The sequence below is a fragment of the Callospermophilus lateralis genome, chromosome 4 (genome assembly GCF_048772815.1).
Source record: "Callospermophilus lateralis isolate mCalLat2 chromosome 4, mCalLat2.hap1, whole genome shotgun sequence".
NCBI classification, from domain to species: Eukaryota; Metazoa; Chordata; class Mammalia; order Rodentia; family Sciuridae; genus Callospermophilus; species Callospermophilus lateralis.
The window spans coordinates 9,389,900-9,414,944 of NC_135308.1; the positions used below are offsets into that span (position 1 = coordinate 9,389,900).

General features: G+C 48.2%; 1 protein-coding gene across 2 annotated transcripts; it reads left to right on the forward strand.

Annotated features, from left to right (window-relative positions):
* The first annotated feature begins 9,845 nt into the window (after positions 1-9,845).
* Clu (clusterin) lies at positions 9,846-23,612 on the forward strand. Of its 2 annotated transcripts, XM_076853535.1 has the most exons (10): positions 9,897-9,935; positions 10,390-10,410; positions 13,190-13,320; positions 14,745-14,893; positions 17,250-17,420; positions 18,079-18,490; positions 19,458-19,565; positions 22,019-22,248; positions 22,981-23,153; positions 23,389-23,612. In XM_076853535.1, the coding sequence occupies exons 3-10, from the start codon at positions 13,227-13,229 to the stop codon at positions 23,396-23,398; spliced, it is 1,347 nt and encodes a 448-aa protein (XP_076709650.1). In that variant the 5' UTR covers positions 9,897-9,935; positions 10,390-10,410; positions 13,190-13,226; the 3' UTR covers positions 23,399-23,612. The 2 variants fall into 2 exon arrangements, with proteins under 2 accessions (XP_076709649.1, XP_076709650.1); XM_076853534.2 differs by lacking the exon at positions 10,390-10,410 and having other exon boundaries at positions 9,846-9,935.
* The last annotated feature ends 1,433 nt before the right edge of the window (positions 23,613-25,045 follow it).

Here is a 25,045-nt window from a genome sequence, read left to right on the forward strand (position 1 = left end):
GCCGCCGCGCTGCCCGCCGGAGCCGGCGAGGTCTGCCGCCGCCCCTCGCCCCGCCGCCTCCTCCGGCCGCGCTCGCATCCCTCCCTCCGCCTCCTCCCGCTCGTCACTTCTTGGGCCCCGGCCCAGATCAACTTCCTTGGTATTTTCAAAACTGCCGCGGCCGGGCCTCTTTGTGCCGTCGCGGCGGCACTGGGGCGCACAGGGAGGGCTGTCTGTCGCAGCTGGTTTCACCACTGGGACCGCCTCGTGGCTGAAGCGGGGACCCTGGGTTTCACAGCGCTGCACGTTTTTCTTACCCATCTAGGAGGCCGAGGGGCCGGGAGAAGGAAGGCTTCCTGGGATCCAGCCCCAGCCCCTGCTGTCCGGTTTGCCCCGCACTGTTCCCGTTTGGAGCCCCTCAGTCCCCCGCACCTGTGGAGGTCGCCCTAGTTCTGCCACTGCAGACCTGAGTGACTTTGGACATCCACTTCTTCTCCAGGCTTCGGTTTTCCTCCAGAGGGACCTGGACCAGGAGCACTTCCAAATTCTGGGACTTCTTTTGTGGTGGGGCTTCTGGTGTAAGCAATGACTTTTGAGAGGTGACTTCAAACAAGGAACTGTGACCGGTGTCAAAAACACTCCTCGTGTGTCATTTTTCATTAATTGAGCAAACATTTATTGAGCACCTACCAGGTCCCAGGCTGTGCCCTAAGCTCTGGGGAATGTGCAGGGACATGTCACACAAAGGTCTGTCAACAATTAGAGAAGCAACAATACAGAGGCGAACTGAACATTGTGATAGGAAAGGACAGGGACAAAGGGGACCACAGAGTGGCATGACCCAGCCTGTTCTCTTGATTGCTACAGTCAGGCCCTGCCCTGCACTCCTGGGCCTCTGCACCAAAGGCATTAAGACTGGAGTATATCAGCGAGGCCAAGAGTGGGAGAGAATTTTCTCCTTGAGCTGAGGACAGCCACCTCTGTTTACAAACTCCAACAGATCCAGATAACACATGATCACTTGTCTCCAATGGTTCCACCTTGCAGGGGCTAGTTTATAGTATGCAAAGAGCATCTTTCCATTATATTAGCAGAACCTCACAGTGACCTCAAGGGACAGAGACTAGGGATCCAGCTCCCTGTTTTACAAATGAGGAGATTAAGGGTCAGAAAGGACATTACCTGCCTGAGAATACTCATGAGGTACTCCTGGGACCTTGTATCAGAATTCCCAGTCTGAGTCTCCTGGGGTTGTGGCATGGATCAAGGATCAAACTTTCAAAGGAAACTACTTCGTCTGATACCCCAACATGAACTTGCTTAACCCTTGTAATGATTAAACTGAATTGTCAATTTGATTGGATTAAGAGATGCTGATGATTAAGAGGTTTCTAGATATGTCAGTGAAGGTGTCTAGGTGATTGACATGAGGGATAGCGAACTGAAGTGGAGACCCTCCCTAAGAGTGGGCAGCACCATCCAATAGGATGGTGGCTTAGATGGAATAAAAGTTGGGAGAACAAGGAAACAGCAGCAGATGCAAGCTTGATTTTTCTTGAAGGTTTCTTGATTGCTGCTGTGATCCACTGAGGATGTCAGATTCTCACTTTTTCACTCTTCCAAAGCCAGTGATTTTCCAGGGAGTTTCCAGAAGCCTTTGGTCTCAGACGAGGGTGGCACTGTTGATCCCTCTTGTTCTGGGCCTTCAGCTTCTAGAACTGTGCAGCTACGGGTTCTTCCAGCTCTCCAGCCTGCAGACGGGCGGACTATCCAGCTTCTGGTTGCATAAGCCAACCTGATAAATTCCCTTTTTATAATCCTAGTTCCTGTTGATTCTGTTCCTCAAGGAGAACCCTGACTAATACAGCCCTCACAACAGCCTATGAGATAGGCACATATTTTTTTCATCTATCAGAGGAGGACATGGTATGGAGGCTTTATCGTACGCTTAGCATTCACTTGCTAGTAAGTGGAGATCTGGGGAGTTGAACCCAGGCAGGCTAAATCCAGCTCCTGTGTGCTCAGAGACAGAAGATCACACTGCCTTTCAAAAGGTGCTCCCAAAATATTGTGGACAGAAAGAGCAAAACATGACCTCTGATTTTACCCTCGCTTCTTGGAGTTTGTGGTGAAAGGGCCTCACCCTGGTGTGAAGGTACCACTCACCTCTGCCCTTTGGGCCTAGAGAATGGGGTTGTGTATCCTGGGGTGTTGCCATGATGGGATCGCGCCGATGCACCATCACAGAAATGAAGACAGCTGGACCCTGACAGCAGACGAGCCCCGGGTGAGCAGAGTGGCACCCAGGCCTGAAGGGGTGGAGGATGAACTCCAGCTCCAGAGGGACTCCAGGGAGAGGGGTCCAGCTTTGCAGGGAGACCAAAAAGAGCCCGTGAGGAGTTGGCAGAAGCAAGGGGTCAAAGAACCGGAGTGGTTCAGAGCAAAGAAGGCAGAAAGAGGAGCGTGTGATAGGAACAGAGGACGTCAGAGAATGAGAAGGGAGGAAACAGGATTTCCTGAAGGGTACTACAGCCTTTGGGTGACCAACAGCTAGACCATGGACCTGGTTCAGGGCCATCAAGGTAGGGTGAAAACTTCCAAAGGGGTCCTCTGCACTTTGGCCCTTTCCTTTGACTTTCAACATCTGTCCTAGTAACACCTCACTAGAGAAACAGAACCAATAGGATGTATACAGTGCCCCCCATCCTCAGGGGATATGGTCTAGGACCTGTAGGGGATACCTAAAACTGCAGATCTTACCAAACCCTATGCACACTGGGTGTTTTTTTTTTCACCTATGATGAAGTTTCATAAACAAATTAAACACAGTAAGATATTCACAAAAGAATAATAAAATAGAACAACTACAACAACATACTATTAAAAATTTTGTGTGAATATGGTCTCTCACAGTATCTTTCTAGGTAGGCAGCAGATACAGCTTATGTATACTGGACAAGGAGGGATTTGTGCTCTAAGACGGACGAAGCAAGATGCAGTGAGATTTCATCATGTTACTCAGAATGGCATACGATTAAAATGTGTGAATTATTCATTTCAAGAACTTTGCACAGACCACAGTCAACTGGGGGTAAATGAAACCATGGAAAACAAGACTATGGATAAGTAGGGACTATGTGTGTATGTGGCATGTGTGTGTGCTGTGTATATGTGACTCTTCTCATGGATGTACAGGGCCATGTCTCTCGGTATCTGGGTCTAGGTCTATATGGAGAGATTACAGAGGTAGCATAGAGATAGAAAGGTTAAGGAATCAGCTCATGTAATCATGGGAAATTTGGAAGGCAGGCCATCAGGCTAGAGACCCAGAGAGGAACTTATGTTGCTGCTGGAGTCCAAAGGCCATGCAGAGGTAGAATTCCCTCTTCCTAAGGGGACCACAGTCATTTTTTTTTTTTTTTAAATAAGACGTTCAGCTAATGGATAAGACCCATCATGTCCTGGAGGTTAATCTGCTTTACTCAGAGTCTGTTGATTTAAATGTTACTATCATCTAAAAAACTTCTTCAAAAAACATCTAGGATAGTGTTTGATAGATATCTCGGAAACTGGGTCCAGCCCAATTGACACATAACATTAGCCATCACAAACACCACCAGCAGATCCATCTTGAATCTCTTTCTTCAGTTATCCTATTCCAAACATTTCTAGGTTTCCTTCTGAACTTTTTGACTTTTCTAGGTCTTTTTGGCTCTGGACAAATCAATATATCTATGGTTTTTACCTTATTTTAAAAAACAGTATGTCAGTTGCATACCATAACACACCACTACAAAACAGTGTTTCTTTTAATATAAAAACAACAGTTTTCCTGGTTTGGGGATGGAAGGGGTGGCAGGGTGGGAAATGGGGGAGAATGTGGGGTGCACTGGTATTCATTGTACTATTTATTTTAAAATCATATAAAATTTATTTAATCAATACCCAAATAGTAAAAGACAGGAAATAACTAAAACCAGCGCTGAAATTAATGAAATTGAAATAAGCAACAACAAAAAATTAAAAAAATCAACAAAACAAAAAGTTGTTTCTTTTAAAAAACAAATAAATTGATGATTTATTTAAAAATAAAAATAATAGTTTAAATTACTTGCAGACATATGCTATACTCCTAAACAGGAAAAGAAAATAGGAAAAAAAAATCTGAGTTTCCCTGAAACCAATATGTTAATTTAATGCAATTATAATCACAGCGTCATTTTTTTTCAATTGGGCAAAATTAATCTTAAATTCATACTGAAGAATTAAAGTCTGAGAACCACCAAAAAAATTTAAAAAGGAAGAATGATGGTGATTAACTTCTCAATATTAACTACTATTTTAAAACTATGTAATTAAAACAATATATTACACATGAATAAAGAAGCAAATAAGAGGAATAGACCAGAAGGTCCTAATATAGATCCAAGTTTATTTGACAAATATCACATATGAGAAAATGGCATTTCTACTTGGTGTGAATAAGGTGATTTATTTGATAATCATGCTCACATGACTGGTTAGACATCTGGAAGAAAATGGTTAATCACTGCCTTATCCCTGACTTACATATGCATCTATATACACATTCACACGCACACAAATTTCATTTTGATTAAATATCTAAATAAAAAAATTAACACATTGGACAGCTAGAAGAAAAATAACTATCTTCTAGTTAGAAGACATTTTTTTTTCCTTACTCTTGCTTTAACACTGAGCTACACCTCAGTCCTCTTTATTTTTTTATCTTGAGACAGGGTCTCATTAAGTCATTAAAGGGTCTCACTTGGTTACCCAGGCTGGCCTTGAACTTGGGATCCTCCTGCCTCAGCCTCCCAAGTTGCTGGGATGACAGTCATGTGTCACTGCGCCTGGCCAGAGCAAGATGTTTTTAAGCAAGACACAGATTTAGAAACTACGAAGAAAAAGATAAACAAATTTCACTTGCATAAGAATTCTCCTCATGTGTGAGGGTTGCTCTCTCTGTGTACTTAGAGAGCCATTATAAATTCATAGGAAAAAGACAAACCAAGCCCACATATGGCTAGGCAAGTCACTGGGAAGGAAATTAGTTGAAAACAGTAAGCATTCAAGAAGATTAGGGTAGCAAAATATCATCATTCACCCACCAGACTGCTGCAGATTCCAAAGGACATCAGGCAGCCTGAAGATCATGTGGAGTGGGCATTCTCCGAGAGGCGGGAAGTCACCACAACCTTTGGGGAAGGTCCACGGAAGACACCTGAACCTCAGGAACAGCCATCTCTTTTATGCAGTGCTCTGGATTTACCTTAAACAGAGCAATAAAGGCACCAACAAGACTGAGGACGCCTCCAGACAGCTGCTTAGAGAAACAGCAGGAAGTTAGACCAGGGAGACAGTGGGATAAAATACGTTTAGCCTCCCCGTGTAATATGACACAGCTGCTGAAAGGCATGAGTAAGGTCTTTCTGTGCACTGATGTGGAGGGATGTCCATGATATTTTATTAAGTGGAAAAGAATAAGTTGCAGAATGATGCAACTTATTCTTTTCCACTTAATAAAATAAGTGTGACTTACTGTTTATAAGTAGAGGAGAAAAAGGCAAAAATCCATTATTTTTGTATATACTTGCTTGTTAATATACACACACACATATTCCCAGTATGCAGGCATCCATTGCTCTAGAAGCATGAGATTTAGAAAGGAATTGAAAATGAGGCAGGTAAAGAAAAGATTGATCATTCACTACCTATCCACCTTTCTCCCTAAATCATGGAGGAAACCCAGAGCCAGCATGTTCTGTGTCTTTGGGTGTTCTTAGCACCTCAACCTGATCCAGAGGTCAGCTTAAAACAATTTGAGAAGCACAGCATATTACAGGATTGCACAAAAGTAAACAGAGATTACCGTGTGGACACAGAGAACCAGTCAGATAACCTGGCCAGCCAGAGTTGGTGTCTGAAACCACACAAGGGAGACAACGAATGACCAACAAAGTATCTTTAGGGTGGAAATGAGAGAGAGACATCTGGCAACCTCACTCTATGAGAAGGGGTCCGGGATTTGCACAAAGACACACGTAAGGTAAAATATAATTTTGGTTTCCAAATGTTGGGAGGTCTGTCTTACAGAGGAGAGGATAACACAGATGCTGCCTTAGAAATAAGATAAAGGACAAAGAAAGTGTAAGGAGGCAGACTTCAGCTCAGGGCAGGCAAAACAGTCAAGGGTTCCTCTGGGCCTCCCTCCTGTGCTTCTGTAAACGGGACTAACAGCACTTGCTCCAACAGTGACACCGAGAGGTGCAGTGAGGAGGGGTGGGAAAGCCCACATCAGCGATTTGTAAACTTGAGAGCAGTGCTCCTGAACTTTGCTGCTTTTCTTGGAGAGTTTAAAAACTCTGATGCTGCCTGCAGATTAATTAATCATAACCTCTGAAGGTGGGATTCAGGCACGGCCCAGGGGATTCCATTATGTAGCTATTATATGGTTCCATAGACAACCACTCAACTGAAATAATAATTAGTTGGATTCTAGGTGGTTGTGGAAAGAGTATGTTTGACTCGAAGTAAATCTTGGGCCATTTTTTTTTTTCAAGGCTCCTTAACCTAACAATTGGAACTAAAGGAGTTGAGTAACTTTGAAGTGAAATACAGAGCACATAACCAGTCTCTAATATTAAGTGGGGGTAATGTTTGTCTATTTCCAAGTACAGGAAGAACAACTCAGGATTGACCAGCCTCAAACCTTTTCCTCTAAAGATCCTAAAGGCGGGGCTGGGGTTGTAGCTTAGTGGTAAAGCTGCTTGCCCAGCATGTGCAAGGCCCTGGGTTCGAGCCTCAGCACCACATAAATATAAATAAATAAGAATAAAGGTATTGTGTCCACCTACAACTAAAAAATATTTTTTTTAAAAAAAAGATCCTAAAGGGGGAGATGAAGATGACCAACTGATGAGTTTTAGGGAGAGCCAGAAAAAGCCCTCAGGATGCCTCTGCATCAGTTGTGGTCTGGTTTTACTGCGTATGTTTTATTATCCATGATTTTATTGTGGGCCTCTAATTGCCTGAAGGTACTCATTAAATAATCGCAGCTCAGAAAGTGATTTTTTTTTTAATAGTACTGGGAATTGGACTTAGGGTTTCTCATACTGAGCTACACCTCCAGCCCTTTTTATTTTTTATGTTGAGATAGCATCTTGCTAAATTCTCCAGGCTGGCCTCAAACTTGTGGTCCTCCTGCTTCAGCCTCCCAAGTGGCTGGGATTACAGGTGGGCACCACTGTGCCTGGCTTAGAAAGTGATCCTTAATGCAGGCCATAGGAAACTGCTCTTGTTCATTTCTAGTTTGTTCTAGCTATATCCATGGTGGCTGAACTGCACGCTGGTGGTGCTGAGCTGGGTAATAGCTGGGATGTGGGGTGCATAACAAGGACACTGCACAGCAGATCTGGCTCAAAGACATCTGGGCAGACAAAGATGGTGGGGAAAGAATAAAGAGATAAGAGTGCGTCCCTACCAAACCCCTTCCCATCATCCCCCTGCCAGTCCCAAACCAGCCATATACGTTCCCCAGGGGACAGCAGTGCATAGCCAGCAGCACCTGCCAAAATAATGCATTCTACATGAATCAGCCAAGTGACTCAGCATCTGGATAAAAGCTTATTTGCAGTGTTTAGGGCAAGAGAAAGAGTGGCCTTTTTCTGCTCTGTGCCCAGGCTGCTTCTGGCATTGGTAGGCTCAGTGCTGGGTTCCGGTGTTTCAAGAGAAGCAAGGTCCAAAAAGCCCAAGGGCTAAGGAAGAGTCTGATGACTCTTGATGAGGAGCTCCCAGCCTGAGGTCCCTGGGAGATCCGACTAACCGTCTTCAAATATCAGGAGGCCACTGGGGGAGAGATGGGCTGGATTTTCCCAGTGTGGTTTCAGAGGACAGAGCTGGGCTCAGGATAGCTTTCACAGGAGGAAGGAGGCTGGGCCTCAACAAGAGATGTCCTAACCTATTAAAAGCTTTCCTAGAGAAATGCTTACATTGCAGGTAGTGAGCTCCCAGTTACTGGTGGCACTCAAACAGAAGCAGGATGACCATCTGGTGGGGATGTCCAGGTGGGTGTAGGGATGGACTAGGACTCTGCAGTCTCCTTAGAATGTTAAGAATCCAGTGATGCATTATGGTGCCTTCAAAATTTGCACTTTTTTTCTTAAAATTTAATCTTCCCAACCTTGTTTGTTTAGGAGCTGGAAAAATCAAGTAAGCATTCCCAGGGGACCCAGTCATGGCTGTGAATCATGCTATCTTCTTCCAAATCCTTTCTTCCCCTCCTCCCTTTAAGTCAGCTGACTAAGCAGGTCTCCCTGCCTGACCTCCAAAGTCCAGTTTTTAAAAATAAAACTATCAAAGATCTATGCTTCCTGTACAGGATGCTGAGGGAACTACAGAACAGAAAAGTTACAAGGAGTAAGCGCAAAAACAGTTCTTGTGACCCCAGGTACTGATATGCCAAAGAGGAGGCAGTTCCCACAGAAAATGTAGCTGTTGCTGATAATTCATCTTGTTTGTAAAGGAAAACAAAGTGAAGCCTCTTCTTGGGGGCAAATACTGCTCCAGTTCTTGCTGCCTTTTTCCCTTCTGGGTGGGTGATCTTGCACTTGGCATTGTATCAGGTAGAGGGAGGATTAAGAGAGGATACATTCTAGATTTCTTGTCCAGATGGAAGACACTGGGCCCAAGGGCAAGGCTAAGGCGTCCAAGTCACCCTGGAGGCACAGCTATGACTGCAGCCCAGGATTTCCCCTCTGGGGGAACCAGAAACAACCTTAAGGCTGACATGAGGAGGAAACCTCCACAGACATGAAGAGGAAACTCAGCCCCTGACCACACAGCTCTTTAAGCTCTTTGCTTTCACCTGGTTTCAAAATCAACCACCCCAAACCAGGCTGCCTGTACATGCTCCATGCGTCTTCCCACCAGCCTGAGAGCAAAGCCAGCCCTTGCCCTCTCTACTCAAACTCCAATGTCTCAGAGTCCAGAGTGGACAGCTCTGCTTCTTTCCTAAGAAGTATCAGCACCTTTGGGACTCCTGGACAGTTTCTTCCCTTCTGGGGATGGTGGGGGTACAGATTCCTGGGACAGGAGATGCACCTGCTCTCAGCAGAAGCCAGTTGAGGATGACTCTGTACATGGGTCCCAGTGCAAAACCAACATGCCAGGCCCTTGTTCAGAGAACATGAGAATTTCAAGTCTGCAAACGTAGAACTTTAAACTGGGGCTGCACTAGTCCCGTGCCAGCACTGGAGCCCAGCCTGCTTGGCTGCGTTCCAAGTGAAAAGAGACAATAATTGCTTAAGCTCCAAGGATTTAGGAGTCCAGGGAGACTTTCTGTCTCCCCAAATAGATGCTCTGCTCATCCTTTAACCGATTTCAAACACTTAATGTATTCTCTTCCCAAGCACAACGCCTCTCTCCATCTTACCCTCATTATTTCTGACACTTTCGTATTTAAATAGAACAGGAGAAGTGGAGCGTGTTTAATGTGAAAGATTAACATTCAATGGGGCTGGAGGACTGTGAGATTGTATTTTGGACTGGGTACCGGCCAGCATAGAATGGACCCTTCTAACCCTGTGGATTGGGGAACCCCTCAAGCACTTCCCTACTGGGGTGCGTCCAGGCTTTGAGCCTCTGAAACACCTGAGGCAGAGCGAGTCCCAGGGTGTCCCCTAGAACTGGCGCGGTCATTTGCGGTGCTGACGCGCCCTCCGGTGCCCCCAGCCGAGTGCTGCACCGCCCCCTCCTCCCCGCTTCCAGAAAGCTCCCCGCGCATTCCATGGCATTCTTTGGGCGTGAGTCATGCAGGTTTGCAGCCAGCCCCAAAGGGGGTGTACGCGAGCCCGAGCGCTATAAATACGGCGTCTCGCGGTGCTCACCACCCGGCGTCGCTAGGAGGAGCGCACCGGAGCTGGCGCAGCTGACGGGTAAGCGTAAGCTGTCCCCATCTTTCCTACTCCAGCGCAGGGACGTAGGGGGTCGATGGGAGGGCGGGGGTAGCAGCCAGGTGGAGGTGGAGAGAGATGACAACTCCACAGCCCTGACCTTTAGACAGAGCTCCCAGGGGACCCCACCGGGAGGTGGCCAGAGCCCTGTCGCCAGGCAGTTGAACCGCAGGCCGATTGGGTAGGCGGTGCACAGGCGAGACTCTGGAGTCCCTGTGCGCATGAGCTGTAACCACAAATTTTGTAGCGGTAAATCGGTCATATGTAAAAATTCTCCTTTTGCAAAATCGGGGAAACTGAGGCTTGGAGGCTGCTGCGCATTGTGGGAGGTACAGGGGCGTGGCGGCTCTGCCTGCGTGTGGGCGCTTCCCGCGGCGCAGTGAAGGTGTTCATCTCGGTTGCAGGCTGAGTCATCTTGTTTTCTCCTATTTTCTAGTTCTTCGGAGGGGAGCGCTTTGTAAGTACGACGTTGTGGATATAAGTATATGCTGCAGTCACCTAAATCCTAATTTTTCTGTTTCCTTATGCACCTAAGGTGCACTAGAGGAAATCTCCACCAGGCCTCAGACGTCTGATTCCACCGTCTCGTTTTATAGATGGTAATCTGAGGTCTGGGGAGGCTTTGGGAGGTCTGTCTCCAGTGTTAAAGTGTCAGGTTGGGAAAAGAACTGAAGCCTCTTAGCCTTCCAGAATTCCTGGACCTAGTGGGGAGGGGGGAGGGAAGTTGTGGCTGCTGCTGATATGATTTTTTTTTTTTTTAAAGAAGGGAGAGATTAGGAATTTAAGAGTAAGTACAGTACTATAAAAGGATGCTCGAGAGGGTACACCCACAAAAGTGTGCCTCTAAAGAAGACTTGAAGACTGGGATTGCAAAGAATCTTATGGTATAAAAATGCATACAAAAGGGAGGAGCCAGGCATGGTGGTGCACACCTGTAATCCCAGCAGCTTCAGAGACTGAGGCAGGAGAATCGCCAGTTCAAAGTCAGCCTCAGCAACCTAGTGAGACCCTGTCTTAAGGGGTGGGGATGTGGCTCAGTGGGTTCAATCCCTGGGTTGAATCCCTGGTACCAAAACAAACAAACAAACAAACAAATATGGAGGAAAATACCACAAGGGGAGAGGCTGTGGTGCAGTGCTGGGGAAAGGAGGTCCTTGGCTTTGGCATGGCTCCAGCCCTGAAGGGGATGAGGAGAGAGTTCCTTTAGAGGGAGGGCATTGGGCTTTGGCCCTCATTCTCATGCTCTCCTTGGACCAGCAGTATCCAAGAGGTGCCTAGTTTTGGAGAAAAGCAGATGCTGACTCAAAATAAGCATTATCACAAGACCCTGGAAAAGTAACCCATCATTTCCTTAAGGCTAAACCAGAGTCAGAGGACCATAGGTGGCCTGTGGGCCTGCTTCAGTCCTCTGCTCCTCTCCAGAAATGCCAGTTAGAGGTTGCCAATACCCAGGATAGACCCTCACTCAATCAGGTTTGAAAGCAGTCAGAATATACAATGATTATATCAGACCCTTGGGTTTATAGAAGGTATTTACATCAGTAAGCTCTTGTTAGGTCCAGAGGCTCAGAGATTGAAGTGACTTGGTATCAAGGAAAAGATACTGGACCAATAGTTGGGAGGACTGGGTTCTTACCCTGGGTTACCACAAGCTTGCTGTGGGACCCAGGAGCCCCACCTGTCTCTGGGCTCTGGCCCGGCCCCTGAAGGTGGAGAGGCTGGGTTGGAGAGTGACCCCTTTCTTAGCTCTGAGCTTGATGGCTCCTGGACAGACCCTGTGCCAGCTGCTCATCTCCAACACCCCCATCCTATTCTTTGCTTTGACTGCCCTCTCCCCTCTCTCTTTAGGGTCCACCACCCTGCCCTTGGGTGAGAACCTGTTTCTGACCATTTTGGATGAATTTTCCAGAAGTTGTTGCTCGGGCAGGGGTGGGGGTGTGAGGGGTTGCCTACTGGGAGAGGGGTTTCTGGCTAGCATTATCTCTCTGTGTAACAAAGGCTCTGTACCTGCCGGAGGCATTTCCAGGCCTCACTGAGCACAGCGTATGAGACCAGATCCTTCCCGGTGGGCCTGAAGTCCTGCCCAGCTCAGCCACCCACCCCATGGCCGGGGAAGGCGCTGACCCGCGCTAACTCCCACGCTGCCCCCTGCTCTGCATCTAATTGCGTCAGGAGAGTCTTGTCTTATTAATGATCTACCCAGTGTCCAGATGGGCCTGCTGAGAGCAGGTTTTAGATGTGAACCCTAGTGGCATGGGAAATCGGTGAGCCCAGATAAGCCACAGAGCGGGGGATCGCGGGCGCAGGGGGAGTTGTCTTATGCAACAACTTTAGCTGCTAGGAAAGGGACCATTGTGTAAGACCCAGGTTGTGGCCCGTGTCCCCTGGCTCAGGGCAACTGGCCCAATGGTGGCAGGGGTGCCTTGGCAGGGCACACTGGTGCCAGCGTGGAGGGAATGGGCTGGTTGAAAAGGACTTGGCAGAGCCAAGGAGCACGACCTCCTGAAGGGACTTTTCTGGGGAACCTGCTCTTTGGGCTCATGGTTAACCCTTCACTTGGCCCTTCCCTGCCTTCACTCTGCCCTCACTTTCCCTTGGATGGCCCTCCCTTCTTTGCTGTGCTCATGATGGATACCTCGGAATCCACAGGCAGCCTGCCTGAAGTCTCACACTAAGGATGGCCAAAGGCTTTAACTCCCTGTGCCAACCTAAGGGGACGGATGCTCATGTCTCAGACTCTTATAAAGCACCTTCAGGTGGTGCTGGGGCTCTGAGGGGAACAGAGTGGTGATTGATTGGTAATGTCTGCTGTGAGTAAGTGAGGAGGAACAGGGAAGGGACAGATGAGTGATCCAAGGGACCTGTTTTCAGTGTTTGATACCTAGATGCCCTTTCTGGACAAGGAGACCCAGTGCAGGAAGCCTGTGTGCCCTGCTTAGGCAGCAATAGCCCTTAGTGGGAGGAGGAAGTTTGGCAGGGAGCCCAGCCGCTCTGATTCCACGAGTCTGCACCCTCAGTGTATCTCCTGCCTCCGTTTTCTTTTGAAGGTGTCAGTGGCAGGTCTGGTCTGTCCTCCGAAGTTCCTCAGGGAGAAAACTGCAGTAATGCCAGCTGAGGGGACAGCTGAGGGCCACATGTCCCCAAGTTCCTGGAAGCTGCAGCAGGCAGTGAGCTGGGCAGGAAGCCAACAGGCGGCCCAGCTGTTCCCATGATGGCTTCCCCTTCTCTCTAAACAGAGCGTGCTAGGATTCCAGAATCAGAGAAGGCGGCGCCATGAAGACTCTGCTGCTGTGTGTGGGGCTGCTGCTGACCTGGGGCGACGGACAGGTCCTGGGAGAACCGCTGGTCTCCAACCAGGAGCTCCAGGGCAAGTAAACTGGGCTTTGAGTGCAGCTTGGCGAGGCCCAGGGCAGGGCTACTGCACAAGCTCACATGCCCTCTCTGCAGGTCCCAAGTGTTGAAGGCCATTTTCATCTTGTACCCAAGTCTGCTTTTCTCTGTCCAACCCTCTCCGACCATCCATGCCCTGCCCCTGGAGCTGAGGCTCTTTGTGGTCAGGTGTCTTCTGGGCACTGGTCTGCATTTCCCAAGCCCTTGGCATTTCATTCGGCCATTCCCTTCCCTGTCCCCCTACTGGCTCCCATGGTTCTTCCCCAAACTGTGCCTGGCCATTTGAGGCATTGTGATGGGGCTGCTGCCCATGAGTCCTCACCTGTCCAAAAGAAACCAGGCTCCACATTCTCCACTCACAGGGCAGGGAAGGGACAGTGCTGTTCAGCGTGTGTGCTTGGCTGTTGCCATCTTCTCTTCCCTGAGCCCCTTCCAGAAACCCCTTCTCCTGTCACCCACCTCCTCTTCCTAGCAGACCAGTTCTGCGGGATCATGGCTAAAACCCCAGATTTGGAGATGAGACCTGGGTGTGCGTCTGCCCTGCCACTCCCTGGCTGTAGATCCTGGGCTACTATCTTGATCTCATGACTCTGCTTCTTTCCCATCCTAGCTTGAGGTATAATTGACCAGAAAAATTATATATCACAGTGCACACCGATGCTTTGAAATACAAGTACATTATACAAGCTAATTAGCATGTCCATCACCTTCCCTAGTTACCTTTTACTTCTGTGGTGAGAACACACAGATCTACTTCCTAAAGAAAACCCCAAGTATGGTATCTGGTGTTACTAACTGTGGGCAGCATCTGTAAATGGACCTTCAGGACTTATTCATCCCACATGATGGACATGGTGTGCCCATGGGCCCTAAACCTCCCTGTCCCCATCTTTTCCCATCTGGTGGGCATGATCATGTGTTGGGAGTAAGTAGGTAAAGAGAATGTGGCACAGGATAAGCAGTCTCCTTGGTGACAGTGCCATTCATTCATATTCTTGTCCCTGTCACCTGCCACTCTGCATTGGAACAAAGAAGTACAAATATTTGGTTAAACAGAATTCCAGAAAAGATTTGTAGCCAAAATAACGGTATATTCTATCTTGAGGGCTGTGGGTTCCCCAAGCTGGTGTGGCAGTGGGAAGGCGTAGTGCTTCTCTGAGACGTGCTGCTCCTGAGGTTTGCATCTCTGAGCAGTTGGGTAGAACCACCCAGGACCCCTGTGATGGGCACCTGTGTCCTGCTAGGCAAGGCCGTGTGCTACCTCCCCAGGGTGAGGGCCGGGTCCCAGCTTTGACAGTCTCTGGGCCAAACAGACTTTTCTGACTATCCTTTCTGGTTCTGGGATTGTCACCCCAACCTGATCTCATCTTGCCTGTCCTGCCTCCTGCCTTTCTCCTGTAGAGATGTCCACCCAGGGGAGTAAGTACATTAATAAGGAAATCCAAAATGCTGTCAAGGGGGTGAAGGAGATAAAGACTCTGATAGAAAAAACAAATGAGGAACGCAAGTCGCTGCTTGACACCTTAGAGGAGGCCAAGAAGAAGAAAGAGGTAAGGGTTTGCATGTCTCTGATTGCCAGAGAGGATGAACATTTTCTCTTATGTTTGTTGATTGATGGTATATCCTCTTCTGAGAAGTGTCTGTTCAGGTCCTTGGCCCATTTATTGATTGGGTTATTTGTTTTTTTTAGTGTTAAGGTTTTTGAGTTCTTTGTATACCCTAGAGATTAGTGCTCTATCTGATGTGTGAGGAGTAAAAATTATCTCATCTCATTCTATCAGAATGGCAGAATACAAACAACAATAAGTGTTGGCGAGGATGTGGGGAAAAGGTACACTCATACATTGCTGGTGGGACTGCAAATTGGTGCAGCCAATCTGGAAAGCAGTATGGAGATTCCTTGGAATCTGGGAATGGAACCACCATTTGACCCAGCTATTCCTCTCCTTGTACTATACCCAAAGGACTTAAAAACAGCATACTACAGGGACACAGCCACATAATGTTTATAGCTGCACAATTCACAATAGCTAAACTGTGGAACCAACCTAGTTGCCCTTCAGTAAATGAATGGATAAAACATGTGGCACATATACACAATGGAATTTTACTCAGCAATCAAATCAAATCAAATCATGACATTTGCAGGTAAATGGGTGGAGTTGGAGAAGATAATGCTAAGTGAAGTTAGCCAATCCCCAAAAAACAAATGTTCTGATATAAGGAGGCTGATTCATAGTGGGGTAGGGAAGGGGAGCATGGGAGGAACAGAACAACTCTAGATAGGGTAGAGGGGTGGGAGGGGAAGAGAGGGGGCATGGAGTTAGAAATGATGGTGGAATGGATCGACATCATTATCCAAAGTACATATATGAAGACAGAAATTGGTGTGAATATATGTATGCAACCAGAGATATGAAAAATTGTGCTCTATGTGTGTAATATGAATTGTAATGCATTCGGCCGTCATATATAAAGAAATAATAAAAACAAGAAAGAAAGAAAGAGGTAAGGGTGAGCTGACACCTGTGCCTGGGCTGTCCCTGCTGGTGGGGAGGGGAGGGACTCAGTGGGGTGCCTTGCTGGGTTGCCATGGTGACCCACAGTCCTTCCTGGGCTGTGTCACCTGATGCTGGGACTGTAGTGAAGAAATAGGGAAAGTTTATTTGCTTTTCAAAGACTCTTGGGGGTGAAATCTTGGATCTGGTTTTGTTCCATGCCTGCTCAGGGCTTGATGCCCAGATTCATTTCAATAGATTTTTCTAAACCCTGACCATGTGCAGGCTCCAAATAGGTTCTGAGTTGGGGGTTGGGAGCAGGGAGTCACTGTTAACATCTGATCTATTTCTTCCTGCTTTTTTTCTCTATATTTCTCCCCACAATGGCTGTATTCAAGATTATGCATTTTTAAAATAAAAATGCTTACTATAATACTTAAAACTTATAATGAATGATGTATTTGTTACCCGTTGGTACATATGGTAAGTAGTCTCCCCACTTATCCACAGAGGATATGTTCCAAGACCACAGTGAATGTCTGAAATCAAGGACACCACCAAACCTCTAGATATTGTTTTTTCTTGTGCATACATACCTCTGATAAAATTTAATCCATAAATTAAGTACCATAAGAGGCTAACAACAACAATTATAACAACATATGGTAATGTAGAATAATTAGAACAACATATGGTAACAAAACATCTTAACTCTTCATGGTACTTTTGTAATATTTTTGGACTGTAGTAGGTTGACCTTGAATATCTGAAACTGATGAGTGGATTACTGTTCTATAATTTGTTTAACTTGTACTCTGCTTTTGAGCATCTGGATTGTTTCTGATGTGTGTATATATTAGAAATAACAGGGTGCTGCAAGAAATCAAAATGCATTGTGGAAAGTGGGTAGGCAAGGCAGACCTTGACTCCCACCTAAGGGGGTGCTAGGGAAACCTGGCTAGGAAGAGTGCCCAGGCGGGCATTCGGTCTGTTTGTATCCCCAACCTAACACAGCGCCTCCCTGCACTCTTATTGGAGGGGTCTGGGGTTACCATCTATGTGATTGGCTGATTTTAGAATTAGTGCGGGCAAAAGGGAAGGACTACCATTGGATCCAATTAAGGCTGAATTCTAGATTCTGAAAATGGACCACCAGACTATTTTTCACGTATATAAAATATATGCAATGATATATACCTATATAAAGATTTTTTTCTTTATTTTGAAAATTCCTTGGGATTCATTCTTATGGGATTATATAGCAAATGAGGTATAAGTGAGAAGTAAATCGGGGTAGAAACTGCCACAGCCGTAAGTCAGAACTTTTGAGTTCTAGAGGTCGGCGGGAGCGCAGGGGAGGGGCGAAGTGTGGCCTCTGTGGCAAACCTGGCCTCCTGTCTCCCTGTAGGATGCCCTGGATGAGACCAGGGACTCTGAAATGAAGCTGAAGGCAATCCCGGGAGTGTGCAACGAGACCATGATGGCCCTCTGGGAAGAGTGTAAGCCCTGCCTGAAGCAGACCTGCATGAAGTTCTACGCACGCGTGTGCAGAAGCGGCTCGGGCTTAGTTGGCCACCAGGTGAAAAGGGTGTGGTTTAGGTTTTGAGTGGGGAGTGAAGAGAACCTAGTAAAATACACTTCATTCCACATCCGGTGCTGTTGGTTAGTACTGGCCGGTTGCATCCCGACCCCATGCCATGATTGACTGTGATTGTCAGTCATGATTGTTCATGTGAGTGTGGATATGGCAGTTGTCACCAATGTGTGTCAGGTATGTGCCTCCCTCCGAAGATCTTTACCCAGCAAGGATTAGCTGGATAACAACAAACGGCTTCGTGGCATGGCAGAGTCCTGCGCCCACTTAGGTGGAGGAAACTAAAACATTTTTTAGTGCATTAATATTGAATCCATGGGCCTTACCTGTGGGCCTCACTTGGTTGGGACTCAAGTGAATTTTGTTGTTCCCCGAATGCTGAGCAGCCGAGCAGCTGGGTCAGTGTCCTTAAAGGCCACAAGTGACAGGGGGCCCCTCTGAACTGGACTTCATCAACTCTAGGGGATCTGTGCACCTCAGGGCCTGGTGGGGGTGGAGTGGGTGGTGGGGACACTGGCCTCACAGGTGGTACACCTGGGAGCCGGTCCAGCGGGGGGCCTTCAGTCACCTGCTGTGTGCCTGTGCTGTGAGAGGCAGGGCTGGCCTGGCAGGCACCTCCTCACGGAGTCCTCTGGCCACCCAGCTCGAGGAGTTCCTGAACCAGAGCTCGCCCTTCTACTTCTGGATGAACGGCGATCGCATCGACTCCCTGCTGGAGAGCGACCGGAAGCAGAACCACATCCTGGATGCCATGCAGGACAGCTTCACCAGGGCCTCCGGGATCATGGACACCCTGTTCCAGGACAGCTTCTTCACCCACGAGCCCCAGGACACCCGCTACTTCTCGCCCTTCGGCTTCCCCCACAGGAGGCCTCACTTCCTCTATCACAAGTCCCGCCTCGCCCGCAGCATCTTGCCTCTCTCCCCCTACGGGCATCTGGGCTTCCAGGACCTGTTCCAGCCCTTCTTCGAAATGATACACCAGGCTCAACAGGCCATGGACGTCCCCTTCCACGGCCTAGGCTCCCAGTCCCCGAACATGGACTTCATAAGAGGTCAGAAAGAGGTCCCTTTCTTTCAAGGAGGGATGGGAGCCCACTAGAGGTGTTCATCCCCATGTTTCCCAGCAACCCCGGGAGGGTGGCGTTAACCCATTTAAAGAGGAAGAGGACTGCGGCAGAGGTGAAGGAGTGCATGAGGTTTCAGGGCTGACAAAGTGGGGTCCCCCCATGTAGTTCTGCAGGGGTGGGAGTCGGTGTTGTTTCCAGCCAACCGGCTGCTGCTCTCATGACACTGCCTGCCCTCCCTATGGGATTGGAGCCTCTTTCCCTGGTGAATTTAGGGGGCTTGGTGTGGGGCCACACCTCCTCGGCAGTGAACTACGTCACCGCCACATCACCCTTAAGGAAGGGGTTCATGGCTGTGACCATGGGGCCTTGTTCATAATGAGGGTGCAGTGCACAGTTTAAGAGTGAGGTGTGATGTGGACAGGAGAAGCCCCGACCCTCAGGAGTAGATTTCCTTCATCAAGGCTCTGTTGGCCACGCTGCGCCCTCTTCTGTATGGTTCGGCACTGGGGTTTGGCCTGAAAAGCATGAAAGTGCTTTATTCAGTGCCTCGCGCTGAATAAGCGTCTCCTGCTTATCGGGGGGTGGAAGTTGTGGTGTCAGGAGGCTCTGAGGAGGATGCACCCCTTCCTTCCAGAGCCTTGCTGACCAGCCAGCAGGAGAGCAGGAGCCAGGGAGAGTGCAGAGCAAGTTGCGTTATGCAGAGGAGTGTGGGGACAAGAGGGGTCTCTTCAGATGGGAGGGGAGGCAGTTGCCTGGACAGGGGCCCCACAGGTGCCTCTGCAGGAACCCCAAGCAGACGCCATGTGGGTGGGCGGACAACCAAGTCGCAACCTGCTCTGACCACAGGATCTCAAAGGGCCACACAGTTTTGTAGAAGGGGGCTGAGAAATCGGTGGGGCCTGTCCTGTGTTGCCGAGCGCCTCAACCTCTTTCTTCCCTCACGTGTCCGCAGAAGGTGACGATGACCAGAAGGCTGTGTGCAAGGAGATCCGCCACAACTCCACAGGATGCCTGAAGATGAAGGACCGGTGTGACAAGTGCCAGGAGATCTTGTCTGTGGGTGAGTATGGGTCAGAACGCCAGCCTTCCCGGTCATCACTGTGTCCTGGTTCCTTGTTGCCTCGTGGGGTGGCCTTTTTACAGATTCCAGCTTTGTACCTCTGAGTCCTCAGCCTTGAGTACCCTGGTGCCCTCAAAGGTTGAAGATTCAGATTATTCTGAGACAAATGTAAGGTGCCCCCCACCGGGCAGGCCCGTGGTAAAGAGGCAGCCCGCGGTGGGTGCTGCCAAGGTTTGTGAAAGAAAGCCCTCCCGCTCTGACCTCCCCAGCTGTGCCCCCAGGTTCCAGGCGTGCTGACCATATTCGTTTTCCACGGCACCTTATGTTTTGTTTGGCCAACGCTCCCACGTGGCAGGTACTGTTCTAAACTCTACCGCTGTTTACTCGTGTCCTCAGGATGACCTGATAAGTTGGGTACAGTTCTTGTCCCCACCCTGCAGAGGAGGAAGCGCAGTCACAGGAAGGCTGAGTCACTTATCTAAGACTGTGTGACCCCCTCCACAGGCAAGCTGGGAGTTGGGCTGTGTTGGCAATCAGCACCCTGGGTTTTCTCCCTGGGGGCCCTAGGGACCTCGTCCACCTCCATGGTGGCACTTTTCATTTCCTTTTGTCCATCTTCCCCAGGCAAAGGAAAGATCTCCCTTCAACTGTTTCTCTCCATTTTATCAGGTCTGGCTATTAGTGAAATTCTCCCTACTTACTATGAAAGTCCTCAGTAAGCAGTTTCCCTGCTCAGAATGAGCTAACTTTCTCCTGGTAGGTAGCTTACCCTTCTGTGGCTTTGCTCTTACTTAATATGATTTGGTTTGCCAGGCCAGGCCTTTGCAATCTGGTTAGATATTCCCAGCCTTGCTCCTGTGAGTTTAGAAGCAAAATAAATAATAGTGCTTTCAGGGGCTAGAGTGCAAAGAAGCTGTAGATACATACATGACCATGCTTCTGAGCTTTTCCCATAAAAATATCATAGAGTGGCAGAAAGCTGTCACCTTAGGGCCTAGACTCAGATTGGACCTCATGCACCTATCAACTGAATTCCATAGACCCCCTTTTTTGGCTTGGGGAAGACCTACTGTTTTTTATTCAAGGCACTTTGAAGTATCTAAGCTGTGCTGCCTGGGGACACTGGCCCAGGATTTCTCAGTTTCAGCCTGCTGACCTTTTGGACTGGACCGTTCTCTGTCCTGGAGGCTGACCTGTGTGTTGCAGGGAGTTCAGCATCATCCCTGGCTTTCGCCCACTAGATGTCGGTAGCAACCTCCCCCTACCAGTTGTGATAGCCAACAGCATCTTCAGAACTTGCCAAGTGTCCCCTGGGAGGCTGCATCTTCCCTAGTGGAGAATTACTGTTCCAGGCAGAGTCTCGGCTCTGGAGAACTTTTTTTATTTTTTATTATTTCCTGGTGAGAGAGTGAAAGTTACTCATCACACATTCCCTTTCAACCACCTTCTTGACATTAATGCTATTTCTTGTCCCACCTAACATTTTTTTTTTTTTAATTATCAATGATTGCAAGGTGCCATCAGAAGCAGAGATCTCCTTTCCCCTGATTCACTTAGGTTTGAGGTACCCTCTTCTGGATATTTTTGAAATGATTTAGGGGGAGAAAAACAGTAGTTAAAAAGATAATGGGTAGCATTTAGATCTGAAAAACCTGCAGTGACACTTGACCAAAAGGAATGGATTATGTCTTCCCTGTTCTCTTGAGCTTGGTGACCAGCCTTAGTGGGCAGGGGGCAGGCAAGGATTCCCAGCCACCAGCCTGCTCTGCTTGGTGGCTGAGGTCCTGGACAGCCCTGTGCTGCATGGGCTTTTGAGAACCAGAATTGCCAACTCTGCAGATAGGCCCAAAAGAGAAGCTTGGAGATGTTCCAGAACCCCAGACACCAAGTATGAAGAGCCCAAGATGAAGATTTAAAGACTTGAGTTTGACTCTGACCCTGAAGATTATTTAAGCAAATGTCTTACTTCTGTGGGCCTCAATTTCATTATTGGTAAAGTAGGATGTTAATACTTAAGTCAGAATGCATAGACAATGAGAAAAGAGCACCTTATGTGGTATCTGGTACATAGCAGGAGCCATATGAGTGAGTAAAATCCCCTTTCTCCTGAAATGACGTCTGCGAGGAACTGGGTCTGAAGACATGGAGCACTGGAGATCCATTTTCGTCAAGTGTGCTCGACCCTGTTACCAGTTGCCAAGGAGATAATTCAGGCACATCACTGAGCACATCACTAAGTTCAGCTGACATTTTTTCCTGGAGCAAGCCTTTCTTCACGAAGGAGCAAGTGTCTTGATTCCTGTTCTGGGGAGAAGTCTATTTGGGGGGGACCCTCACAAACATCCTGTGCGCTGCCTTTCCCGCCTATGTGAGCTGGTTTCCATTTGCATCTTTGTCCCTTTTGAGCTTTCCCTTCACATTTCTGCCTTGTGGTTTTTCCCTCCTCTGGACAGACTGTTCCACCAACAACCCCGCCCAGGCTCAGCTGCGGCAGGAGCTCAACGACTCCCTCCAGATCGCTGAGAGGTTGACCCAGAGGTACAACGAGCTGCTCCGTTCCTACCAGCGGAAGATGTTCAACACCTCCTCCCTGCTGGAGCAGCTCAACGACCAGTTCAGCTGGCTGTCCCAACTGGCCAATCTCACCCAGAGCGAAGACCAGGCCTATCTCCGGGTCTCCACAGTGAGTTGTGTCCTGGCCACATGCTGATGCGGGGGGACCTGAGACTCGGTCTAGAGGTGATGTGAGAGGGGCAAAAATGGGACACAGATTTACAGAGGGCAGTTAGGTTTTTCACTGGGCATTTATCACATAGCAGGAAATAGGAAACCCATCTGTACCGTGCTGCACTAAAGACCCAGCCAGGGAGGCAGAATATCATGACTGTCCCCAGATGAGGAGAGTGAGCCAGGTCCCAGAGCTAGCCCCCAGCCTGGAGGACCATGGGCAACTCCCCTGGCAAGTGAGCCCTGGCTGCAAAGGCTGGACTCTTTCTCAAAGCTGCTTGGTGTTCTGGGCCATGGGGAGTGGATCATGGTTGCTGATTGTCCTCTGCCAGTGCCAATTTCTCTCTAGTGTTGAAGACCCTGTTTTTGTTTTTCTGATTCTTTTTGTGACCTCAGACTGGCCAGTAGCTGCACTACGAAAAGTGCTTAGAAAACACTTTTACCCTCTGGGTGCCCATTGGGCTGGTCGTTCATTTGCAGATGGCCTTTGTCCTTTCAAAGGCGTGTGTGAATCAAGGCATTTCTGTTCAGATGAGTTGCACAGATGTTTGTAGTAGTAACAAGCAACCTGTCAGATGTCCAGGTGTTCTTGGAGGTGTAAAGGAGCTTCTGCATCATAGACCTTATTATAAAATGTGGACATTGTGACCGTGACATGCGGCTCTTCTCTTTCTTTTATTCTGTCTAGGTGACCTCCCATATTTCCGACTCAGAAGCCCCCTCCCGTGTCACTGAGGTGGTTGTGAAGCTCTTCGACTCAGACCCCATCACTGTGGTAATCCCAGAGGTCCCCAAAGACAACCCTAAATTTATGGACACTGTGGCAGAGAAAGCATTGCAGGAATACCGCAAGAAGAGCCGGTAGGTGGACAGGCCTTTATTTTGGCTCTGCAGAGCCCTAGATGTCCCTGGGGGCTGAGATAAGGGACAGGGTATAAAGTCTGGGCAGAATGCCCACGCCTGTGACCAGAGCCCAAGAACAAAGTCAGGAAACCACCGGGAATTTTATTTTTCCTCCGAGGATAAGAATGTGGGTGTTGGTGGCTGCTGCTTGGTGAAAATCCACCCTTTCCCGTACTCCCCTTTTATTTTTCAGAGAGGAGTGAGTGTGAGTGTTGCTTTTCCATAAACAGAGGCATCTGAGTGCAGCTCCCCTGAGACCAACCGCAGCCCCCCAGAGAGCTCTGCATGTCTCTCCGTGACTAGGCCCCAGTCCCGCCGGCCTCTCCAGGATTTTATGCTCTAATGCCTGTATTTGCTGCTTGTGGGAAGAGCTGCTTCCGCATGCAACTAATTCAATAAAGCTGCCTTGTGACCCGAGCGCCCCAAGTTCTCTTCATGCTATTCCCCGTCCTCTAGCCCCCAACTCCTTCATGTTGGTGTGGGGCTGCGAGGGTGGTGGGGGTAAGGAAAAAGGAAGAGACGGGAACAGTTAGTAGTGGCTAATGGCTCAGGATGATCACACAGTGGAGAGTAAAAGGGATACGTACGATGACAAAGTTGAGCCAGTTCACGACGTTCCTGCTTTGAGAAAAACCGGTATATGCCACAAGCCAACTAAAAGAAATCTCTGAAACATGAATCTTTTCCATTGTTATAAAACTGTCAGCGCCTTCTAACTGGGGCACGTTTGATCTCCCAAAGGAGTACTCTAAGAACCAGATCAGGTAAAGAGCGGGTAACGATAAGGCTTGCTGGGTATTCAATACATGATTGATATTTTCTTTATGAAAACTATAGTCTGTGAAGACCAAATGAGGCAATTTTCTTATTTTGTAAACTTGGAATACATGGGCACCTTCTTGACTGTGGACTCCCCTGCCACTGCCCCTCTGTCTTACTCTGGGCCACAAGCACTTCTCTGCTCAGGTCTAGAAGACTTCATTTGCAGCTCAGTCTGAAATTTAACTGAGCTGCAGTTTATGATATTGCCAAAAGGGGGCGCTAACTAACCGTGATACAAACCTCAATCCATAAGTATCAAGCTGTGCATTCATTAATGTTCTCTGATTGCAGACTTCTATCCATCAAATATGCTGCACATGGAAAAAAAAAACATCTGGTTGCATGCCAGGCTTGTGGCAAAGTCCACATGCACATTCATGGCTTAGAATATCCTTAGGACACTGCCAAGTGCCTTGGCCACATGGGCAACAAAGTGGTAAGGCTCAGCTCATGTCTCAGGCTAATATTTAGGATTATTCTCAAGGAAAATCAGAGGAAGATCAGTGCAGTTCACTTAATGGTATACCGTTAGGGTTATGATGTCAGAGGGGATTTGCTGAAACGACCATAATTATAAATTACATCTCATGCTAATGTCACAGAGCATGTTTGAACAATTTCTTCATCTTTTCCATTGTTGGGTTGCTAGATTGTGGCGGTTACTATATTCAGTGTTCGGGATTTTTCTTCATGCACCTACTTTCAACTCTCACACTGGAACCCTAAAAGGCAGACCCTGCAGCTGATTTAGCTTCCTGGGGACCCCGTGCCTCCACTCTTTCCCCCTTTGCATAGTGGCCTGGTTTTAAGGATCCTTGGATGACCCTCTGTCCCCGGCAGAAGTTCCAACCTGAGGCACTAGGAAGATTGAGGCAGAACATGAGGCCACCAAGGCTTGGGGATAAGATGCAGCTAAATCTGGGGAGGGGGCTGTGGATAATGAGCCCTTGGTTTGGGGCCCAGGAACTCTTGTGCCAAAGTGGGAACAGGGCTTGGTGATCTGAGAGAGACGGCTTTGATGTCTGCCT